The sequence below is a fragment of the Gadus morhua genome, chromosome 7 (assembly GCF_902167405.1).
Source record: "Gadus morhua chromosome 7, gadMor3.0, whole genome shotgun sequence".
NCBI lineage: Eukaryota > Metazoa > Chordata > Actinopteri > Gadiformes > Gadidae > Gadus > Gadus morhua.
The window spans coordinates 29,188,862-29,198,861 of record NC_044054.1 but is presented as its reverse complement, the minus strand read 5'-3'; the positions used below and the strand labels follow the sequence as shown (position 1 = coordinate 29,198,861).

The window sequence follows — 10,000 nt, the reverse complement described above, 5'->3', positions numbered from 1 at the left end:
TCATTAGCTATAAATAACCCCTCCCACCCCCAACACACACACACACACACACACACACACACACACACACACACACACACAGCCTCCTTGTCTTTTGATTATCGGCCACGTAACTAGGGTGATGGTGTACATCGATACCACTAAATGACCCCAACTCCCCCACAACCCCTCTCTGTCAGGTAACCAAGGCGATCGTGTACATCGAGGAGGCCTACAGCATGGCGGACGTCACCTTCCCCTCCCCGCCCCACGTGGTGTCGCTGCTCCACTACGACGACGGGAGGCGGACCCCCGAGAACCGGGACCCCCCCCGCCGGCTACCCGGTTGTCTGCATCACGGTGAGCCCCCCCCCCCTCGTCGCCGCACTGTGGTTACCGTGGATACCGCCCCCTCACCCGGAGGGGGAGACAGAGAGGGGGAGACAGAGAGGGGGAGATAGGGGTTAACGTGAGAGCACAGGGAGGTGAGAGAGAACAGGTTGAAAGGGAGTCAGAAGGAGGAGAGGAGGAGGAGGAGGAGGAGGGGGAGGAGGAGGAGGGGGGGGAGGAGGAGGAGGAGGAGGAGGAGGAGGAGGAGGAGGAGGAGGAGGGGGAGGAGGGGGAAGGAGGAGAGGAGAAAAGGGAGCTGAGGAGAATCAAGAGGTGATGATGATGATGAGGATGATGAGGATGACAGCATGACGAGAGGGGGTGCCGAAATTGCCAAAAGTTACCCGACATAGTCACTTCCACATCTCCCCATCTTGACATAATCGCTCTGCCGTCGTACGGAGAAGGAAGGAACAGCGTTACCTTGAAGACACCTCTCCTCTTCCGCCCGTCACAAATTGTCATGGCAGCCGTGGCCGTGGTGTCCTTCGAGACCCCGTCTCACTGCCTCACTTTAGTGCCATTTAGTCTGCCTTAGTTTCCTTTAGTTTGCCTCAGTTTGCTTTAGGTCTCTTTGGTTTGCTTCAGTTTGCTTAAGTTCGCCTTAGTTTGCTTCAGTTTGTTTTATTTCTCTTAGGTTTGCCTTAGTTCGGCTTTGTTTCCGTTAGTTTGGTTAAGTTTTCTTTAGTTTGTTTTAGTTCTCTTACGTTTGCTTTAGTTGGCTTCCATTTGTTTTAGTATTTTCTTTGTTTTCTTCGGTTTGAGTTAGTACACTTTAATTCGCTTTAGCACACTTCAATTCACTTCAGTTTAGATGAGTGTAACCTACTTTCCCTTTGTTTCCTTCAGGGACCAATGCCCAACAACATGAACCCAATGTGGGACGTTGTAGATCCTCTGACCCAGACTCATTTACAAAGGACCACAGCACAGTAGAACCAATTTCATTCAACTCACTTTCCTCCCCACCTCTCCTTCTTCCTTATCTCACTCCTCCATCACCCATGGATCAAACCCTGGATCAACCATCCCGGATCACCCACCCCTTGATCACCCACTTCCCCCCTGATCCCCGCCATCTCATGCACCTGCAGGCCTGCAACTCCCGTTACCCGGACTACCAAAAGACGGGCTCCATCTGCGTCAGCGAGCACATCAACGACACGCTCACGCGCTACCGCTGGCTGGTCAGCGCCCCCGCGGGGCCCGACGGCGTCACGGGCCCCGTGCGCGAGGCCGACTTCGACACCTTCTTCACCTCGTCCAAGGAGATCACGCTGGACTCGGTCTACTTCCAGGCGGGCTCCCGGGTCCAGTGTGCCGCCCGGGCCGTCAACTCCAACGGCGACGCGGGCCTGGAGCTCAGCAGCCCCCTGGCCACGGTCAGCCGGCAGGAAGGTGAGAGGGGGAAGGGGGGCAGAGACGGAGAAGACGGAGAGAATGGTTGTTTTTTTCACCGAGGAGTTTTTAGCGAGAATGCAAGGCCTTCGCCTTGCATTCTCGCTAAAAACTCCTCGGTGAAAGCAACAACCATTCTCTCTGTGTCCGTGAATAAAGTGGGTATCTAGGTGTGTGTATATAGAAAATAGTATATTGAAAATAGTACCCATTATCATAGTATTGCATTCTCGCTTAAAACTCCTGGGGGAAAGAAACTACCCATCACCTCCATTTCTGTTTATAAAGTGTATATCTAGGTGTGTATTTAGAAAATATTATATAGAAACTAGTACTCATTATAATAGTATTGCATTCTCGCAAAAAAACTCCTGGGTGAAAGAAACTACCCATCCCTCCATTTCAGTTTATAAAGTGTGTATCTAGGTGTGTATATAGAAAATAGTACTTTGTGTAGCATCTTGTCCTAGCTACCTTGTTGTATACGGTAATATAGTGTGTATTTAGGTGTGTATGTAGGAAATAGTATATAGAAACTAGTACTTAGCGTTGTGTAGCATCTTATCCTAGCTATCTTGGTGTAAATGGGGAAAGGGTTAACCTAGCGATTGTGAATGCTTGGCATTATGAATATCCTTTATAGAACCGACAGGCAGCAATCTATTGTGGTTTCTCTTTCTTCTGACAAGTGTAATTGTGATACGTCGTTTTTGATGAAAGCGTCTGCCTAATGCCCCAATTGTAAATGTAAATGTACATAGGTGTATGCCACTATATAAAGGACTGTACGTCCGCTGAGGTTGTTAAATGTACGGGATGAGCGACAGCCTTAGCGGGACAGTTTCCCTTTGTTATGAACCGGTACGAATCACAATAAGATGACTGCGATTCATTTGAGTCAAATCGGAAGAGAATTAGCGTTAGCAATCCAACCGCTAACCTAGCACGACCCCAACCCCGCCTCGCCTCACCTGACCCCGCCCCTGGCCGTCCTGTGAAGGCATGTGTCAGCCCAGGAAGATGGGGACGGTGGGAGCGGAGCCCTTCTCGGCCAAGCTGCGCTACACGGGCGCGGAGGACCTCCAGCACCCCAACCTCATCAAGCTGACCGTCACCATGCCCCACATCGACGGTACGTTGCACCCCCGCCACCCTCCCCTGCTCCACGCTCTGGGTACCCCCCCCCCCTTCATGGTCTCACAGCCCCCCTAGACTGGTTACCCCCCAGCCCGTTCTGCCGGCGATTTGAACTCGCCCCGCAGAAGGGTCTGGAGAGGAGCAACACATTTCTTTCTGCTTCCGATCTGCTTTGGCGGGAGCCAATCACCAAGCTGGCTTTTTCCCCCTGGCGCGCTATTGGCTGGTTTAACACAATGACGGCAGGGAAGCGACGGCAAGCAGACAATTGCGTACAGAGTCGTTTTGAACATGCTTCACGCTTTCTCCCTCGGCTCTCCGTAGCTTCAGGGAGACGATCAGATGAGATAAGAAGTCACTTTATCGTCTGATCGTTTGTAAGATTATCCTGATTCACAGAGTGCCGTAGTTAGACAGATATGAGACAATTAGACTGACTTAAACTCAATCATAATTATTCCCCCTCCCCCTGTACACCAGCTTAAAACATCACCTGTCTCAGCTTGTCATTAATTAGCGGCATTAACGGTGTGTGTGTGTGTGTGTACATGCATGAGTGTGTGTGTGTGTGTGTGTGTGTGTGCGCGTAGGTTGTGTGTGTGTGTGTGTGTCCGTACTTGTGTGCGTTTGTGTGCGTGTGTAGGTGTGTGTGTGTGTGTGTGCGTACGTACCGACAAACGTACACACGTACGTGCGTGCATAGGTGTGCGACGTGAGCATTTGCGTGACTGCGTGTGAACATCGTCTCGGTGAACGACGGCGATCCATACCCATCCAGAGACCCATACCCAGATACAGATGACTCCATTGATCCCTCCGTTGTTCCATTATAATTCTGACGCAGTATCTCCAAAGTTTAAATTAAATCCCTCAAAAAGTTTAGCGGATCAAACTTCCCCCCCCCATGCACCCTCCCACCCATCAGCTCCCCCCTGTAGCCCCCCCCCCCCCCCCCCCCCCCCCTCCACCTGGGAGGGTTAGCGTTCGGGTTCGCTGGGTTTAAGGAAATTGAACACGGATCAACGTGGTGTACGCCTCCTCTGTTTGCCTCCGAAGGGTTTTAAAAGCGGGGGTGGTGGGGGTGTGATGGGGGGGGGGGGGGGGGGGGGGCCCTTCAAGACGAGACGTGTTGAGTGGTAGGGGCCCCGGTTGATAGGCTTCCAGGGGACCGACAGGTAGAGAGCCGCTGGAGGAGATCAATTTACATCAAGTGCGGCGTTGGCATGGGCGCACGTCAGAATAAATGCCCTGAGTGCAAGAAAATATTACATTGATTTATTTTTCGACAGTTCAATTGTTGTTTCCTGACTGATCCGTCCAGGGAGCTTTTTTCCTTCCTGTATCGTCCTCTGAGCCCCCGCAGCCCATAATCACCGGAAACGCTCGTAAACCTGTAAATCACACTCATACACACGTACGCTACGGAAGACAGTGAAGAAAGGTCAGCGCGTGTTTCCCTATGTTGCCACAGAAACGCAATTGCATACCTTTATCTTAAATAGTGCACGGCTTCATTAAATGCCTCGTTTTAGACATGGCTCCGGTCTGAGTATAATGCACGGCTTCATTAAATGCCTCGTTCTAGACATGGCTCCGGTCTGAGTATAATGCGTTCAATACCTTTGTCATTATTATACCATAAAACCTTGGGAGAAAACGAAGAGAAGAGAAAACGTCACCGTTATTCAAATTGAAGTGATTAGAAGATCTGTTTGTGTATCAGTGTGTGTGTGTGTGCGTGTTATATATATATATACAGATATTATATATCATTCAAAGGGTGGTTATACAAATGTCTGGATTGCTTTTCAGATAGACGAATGGTTAGACAGTTAGTCAGACACTCGGGTACATGATGATAGACACATGGTAGATAGAATGACGGACAGAGAGGTAGACGGTTGGAGTTACAGACAGATATATATAATCATAGATAGATGGCTGGACAGGTGTATAGACTTACAGAAAGAGGGGCGGACAGTTGCAAAGTCAAATTGCATATGCCTGACTGACTCCTGTGTTGGTATTCTCTCTCTCTCTCTCTCTCTCTCTCTCTCTCTCTCTCTCTCTCTCTCTCTCTCTCTGTCTCTCTCTCCCCCTCTCTGTCTCTCTCTCCCCTCCTCTCCCTCTCTCTCTCTCTCTCTCTCTCTCTCTCTCTCTCTCTCTCTCTCTCTCTCTCTCTCTGTCTCTCTCTCTCTCCCCCCCTCTCTCTCCCTCTCTGTCTCTCTCTCTCCCCCCCTCTCTCTCTCTCTCTCCCTCTCTGTCTCTCTCCCCCCTCCCCCTCTCTCCCCCCCCTCTCTCTCTCCCCCCTCCTCCCCTCCCTCCCTCTCCCTCTACGTCTCTCTCCCCAGGCATGCTGCCCGTGATCTCCACGCGGCCGCTCACGAACTTCGAGCTGACCCTGAGCCCCGACGGCACGCGGGTGGGCAACCACCGCTGCTCCAACCTGCTGGACTACGACGAGGTCACCACGGCGCACGGCTTCGTCACGGCGGCCACGCGCGACCCCGAGAGCGCCGGCGAGGCGGCGGCGGCCTACCAGTACAGCGGCGCCATGCGGGGGAACCGGACGCTGCGCTTCTACAGGAACCTCCGCCTGGAGGCCTGCCTCTGGGAGTTCACCAGCTACTACGACATGTCAGAGCTGCTCAGCGACTGTGGGGGCAGCGTGGGCACCGACGGACAGGTGGGGGGTGGATGTGTGTGTGTGTGTGTGTCGAAATGTGTGTGTGTGTGTGTGTGTGTGTGTGTGTGTTGAAGTGTGTGTGTGTGTGTGTGTGTGTAAGTGTATGTGTATTTGTGGGGGGGGGGTTGTGTGTGTGTGTGTGTGTGTGTGTGTGTGTGTGTGTGTGTGTGTGTGTGTGTGTGTGTGTGTGTGTGTGTGTGTGTGTGTGTCGAAGTGTGTGTAAGTGTGTGTGCTGAAGTCCATGTATGTGTGTGTAAGTGTATTCGTACTTGTGGGGGGGGGTTATGTGTGTGTGTGTGTGTGTGTGTGTGTGTGTGTGTGTGTGTGTGTGTGTGTGTGTGTGTGTGTGTGTTTGTGTGTGTGTGTGTGTGTGTGTGTGTGTGTGTGAGAGTGTGTATGTGTGTGTGTAGAAGTTTGTATGTGTGTGTGTAAGTGTATGTGTATTTGTGGGGGGGGTTGTGTGTGTGTGTGTGTGTCGCAGGGGGAAGGTGTGTTTGTGTGTGTGTAAATGTGTATGGGTAAGTGTGCGTTTATGTGTGTATGTGTGGGTGTTTGTGTGTGTGAATGTGTCCATTGTGTATGTGTGTGTCTGTGTCTATGTGTGTGTATGCATGTGTGTGTTTATTGCGTGTGAGTTCTTTTGTTGTTCTTTTAATTGTGCTTCAGGCAAAATCTGTGGGGGTCTTCTCAATGAATAACATAAATTTTCTCAAAGAATTTAAATAGAAATTGTATTTTTACCATGAATAACCGTCTTTAATACTGTATTGCTACCACTGGTATTTGAAAAAGATAACACTGGTTGTAGTATGGCGCTGTTCTTGTATATTGTTTTTGTTCTAGGGTTTCTTACCACAGAAAAATTAACAGGGAATTTCAGATGCAAGGGGTAATGAACATTAACTGGGATTAGAATATAGATTGATTTTCGTATTTGTCATCATGCAGTCAATTAGCTTTTGTTTAGTGTGTTCTAGTATGCCCCGCCAACCAAAGATTATCTCCTGTAAACAGTGCTGACTTTGCTAATTGAGAATGCAAATTAGGAAAATGTCGTTCTCATTCTAATCAATTCTCATCAAACATAGATAACCCAGTTAATTTTGCATCAGTTTATTTTTCGCAAGCTCTGTCGTGGCAATTAGTCCGAGTCACGAGTCACCCAAGAAGAATTAGAAATATGTGAATAAACAGCGTCATCTGGTGGATGCTAGCGTATCCTGTTTTGAATGTCGCATCAGCCGGTATGGTATAAAGATTCGATATTAAAGTTTAACAGAGGAAACTGCTCTTGTATTTTCCGCAGAATAGAAAAAAATCCTAAAAGTTCAAAACACATTTTTGGGTATCTGAATTAAATATATTATTTATCATGTATTTTTTGTGGTGTATTATTTATAATGATTATCTATTCGAGATGAATAGTCATTATTGAGTATTTAGCTATGAGGTATTTATTTTGAATTGTATTAGCAGTCATTTGCTATTCATTAATATTTCTGTTGTTGAATTTGTTAAAACATTGGCGGGCTCACGTTTCTTGGCTAACGTGCTAACGTGCTATCGTGCTATCGTGCTAACGTGCTAACGTGCTAGCTTCTGTTCTGTGTGCCCCGCCCGGCCCCCCAGGTCCTGAACCTGGTCCAGTCGTACGTGACGCTGCGGGTGCCCCTTCACGTCTCCTACGTGTTCCACTCGCCGGTGGGCAGCGGCGGCTGGCAGCACTTCGACCTGCAGTCGGAGCTCCGGCTCACCTTCGTCTACGACACGGCCATCCTCTGGAGGGACGGCATCGGGACCCCCCCCCAGGCCGAGCTCCAGGGTGAGGGGAGGGGGAGAGGGAGAGGGGGGGGAGAGAGAGGGAGGGAGGGGGAGAGGGGGAGAGAGAGAGAGAGAGAGAGAGAGAGAGAGAGAGAGAGAGAGAGAGAGAGAGAGAGAGAGAGAGAGACAAAGGGACAATGAGGGAGAAGGGGAGGGAGGGAAGGAGGGAGAGAGAGAGAGAAGAGGGGGAGAGATTTAGAGAGAGTGATAGAGAAAGGGAGAGGCGATAGGATACAACGATTTCATTATATTTTTAATAATCTATTATTTATGCCAATAAACTTAGCTTTACAACATCAAAGGCAAAACGCAGGCATAACCTCAAATAACCTGCACATAAACAAACAAATGACAAGAAAAGAAAGGAAAAACTACATAAAAAAAAAACTAAATTGATCAAAGAAATGATTTGCGCAAAGTACAAATACTAAAATATCCTAAAGCAATAAATAAACTCAAGGCCAAACATGAGAGAGAGAGAGAGAGAGAGAGAGAGAGAGAGAGAGAGAGAGAGGGGGAGGGAGGGAGGGAGGGAGGGAGGGAGGGAGGGAGGGAGGGAGGGGGAGAGAGAGAGAGAGAGAGAGAGAGAGAGAGAGGAGAGAGAGAGAGAGAGAGAGAGAGAGAGAGAGAGGGGGAGAGCTAGAGCTAGAGCTAGAGACAGAGCTAGAGACAGATCCAGACAGACAGACAGACAGACAGACAGACAGACAGACAGACAGACAGACAGACAGACAGACAGACAGACAGACAGAGCTAGAGATCTAGACAGAGACCGATAAAAAACCAGGGAGCGAGACTGAAAGAGAGAGAGTAGTGCTGAGTGTGCCCGCCGTGGACCCCCTCATCGCCCTCAGATCTCCCCCCAGCTGCTCGGTTTTCCTGCTGTCGGTTCGCGGTGCAGCCCGCCTTTATCCTCACAACACTTCCAGTCAACGCAGACACACAGCAGGAGCCGATCAGGGCTAGGTGTTCCTGCTCAGGGAGTCCCGTGGGTCGATTCTGGACACCGCTTTCACTGAGTGCATTTGTTTATCCCCCCCTTTGTTGTCGTACAACGTGCAGAACAAGTGCTGTCTGGGAAGCACTCTGTGTTGATGCACTTGAAATGCATTACGATGATTATTGTTACAGATCTGGAGAGAGATGGGGGGGGGAGGGCAGAGGGAGGGAGAGAGGGATGGAGGGAGATTAATAGAGGCAGAGAGAGGGCGAAACAGAGAGAGGAACACCAGAGAGCTGAGCAGATGGCCCGATATTGTTCTGATTCATCATCATAGCTACGCTGGCGTTGGGGAGAAGATAAAAGACTCCTTGTTGGAGCTCGGGACGCGATGAATCGCTATGAAACCCATGTGAATGGGGGAGTTTAAATGTTTATGTGTTTGTGTTTTTTTGTGTGATTGTGTTTGTGCGTGCCTGCATGTGTGCGGGTGTGTGCCTGTGCCTGTGTGTGTGTGTGTGTGTGTGTGCCTACATGTGTGTGTCTGCGTGTGTGCGTGCGTGTGTGTGCATGTCTTTGCCGGCACCTGTGCATCTGCATGTGTTTGCCTGCCTGTTTGCCTGCGTGCCTGTGTGCGTGTGTGCGTGTGTGTGTGTGTGTGTGTGTGTGCGTGTGTGCGTGTGCGTGTGTGCGTGTGTGTGTGTGTGTGTGTGTGTGTGTGTGTGCTACCAGGTGCGTTGTACCCCACCAGCATGCGGATCAACGAGCAAGGCCGTCTGGTGGTGAACTTCCACACCAGGGCTCGCTTCAGGGGTCTGTTCATAGACTCTCACTCCAGGGGCAGAGTCACGCGGCAACGTAAGTCCTCACACACTCTTTTGTTTACACGTCGGTGTAAACATACACAACATAAGCCGGATGGATCGCAGTGATCCACAGTGTACTCTTGCCCACAGCACAAAAATCAATTTTGGTTCAAAATATGATAAGACGTCTCGGATTTGCGTTCTTGTAAATCCATATTTGTGATGCAAACCACTGTTTTCAAACATCTGTGGATCGCCCCCATTGCAACACAGTCCACAACCCAACAAAGAGTGGCAACTGATACAAACCGACTATATCACGTGATGACACATGACAGATTTTAGCCAATGAGGAACAACCAGCATGCTCGGTAAATAAATGGTAAATGGACTGCATTTATACAGCGCTTTTCTAACCAGTGGCCACTCAATGTGCTTCACAATCTTGCCTAACATTCACACATTCACGCACACATTCGCACAGCGACGGCGGTGTCCACCATGCAAGGTGACAGCCAGCTCGTCGGGAGCAGTTAGGGCGAGGTGTCTTGCTCTGGGACACTTCGAGCAGGGGATGGAACTGGCAACCTTATGGTTACCAGCCAACCGACTCTCCCTCCTTAGCCACATGCCACCCCCCTACTAATGTAGACCTTTCTGAGGGCTGAAGAGGTCTACGCGTGTGTGTGTGTGTGTGTGTGTGTGTGTGAAGCTCTGCCTCTGTGTTCTCCTGTGTCCAGTGGGCGCGGCGTCCTCCATGGTGATGTGTGTGGACCACCCCGGGCTGACCTTTAACCTCAGCCTGGTGCGGAGCGAGCCAAGCTACAACCAGCCCATCCAGCA

General features: G+C 50.1%; 1 protein-coding gene across 1 annotated transcript in view; it reads left to right on the top strand.

Annotated features, from left to right (window-relative positions):
* Positions 1 to 10,000, top strand: part of LOC115547741 (FRAS1-related extracellular matrix protein 2) — a 67,821-nt gene that overhangs the window by 53,005 nt on the left and 4,816 nt on the right. The window contains 8 exon segments of the mRNA XM_075074206.1: positions 180 to 305; positions 307 to 339; positions 1,464 to 1,767; positions 2,768 to 2,899; positions 5,256 to 5,590; positions 7,220 to 7,412; positions 9,084 to 9,209; positions 9,898 to 10,000. The exon segment at positions 9,898 to 10,000 is cut by the window's right edge and continues 25 nt beyond it. Of these exon segments, the coding sequence (XP_074930307.1) occupies positions 180 to 305; positions 307 to 339; positions 1,464 to 1,767; positions 2,768 to 2,899; positions 5,256 to 5,590; positions 7,220 to 7,412; positions 9,084 to 9,209; positions 9,898 to 10,000 (1,352 nt within the window).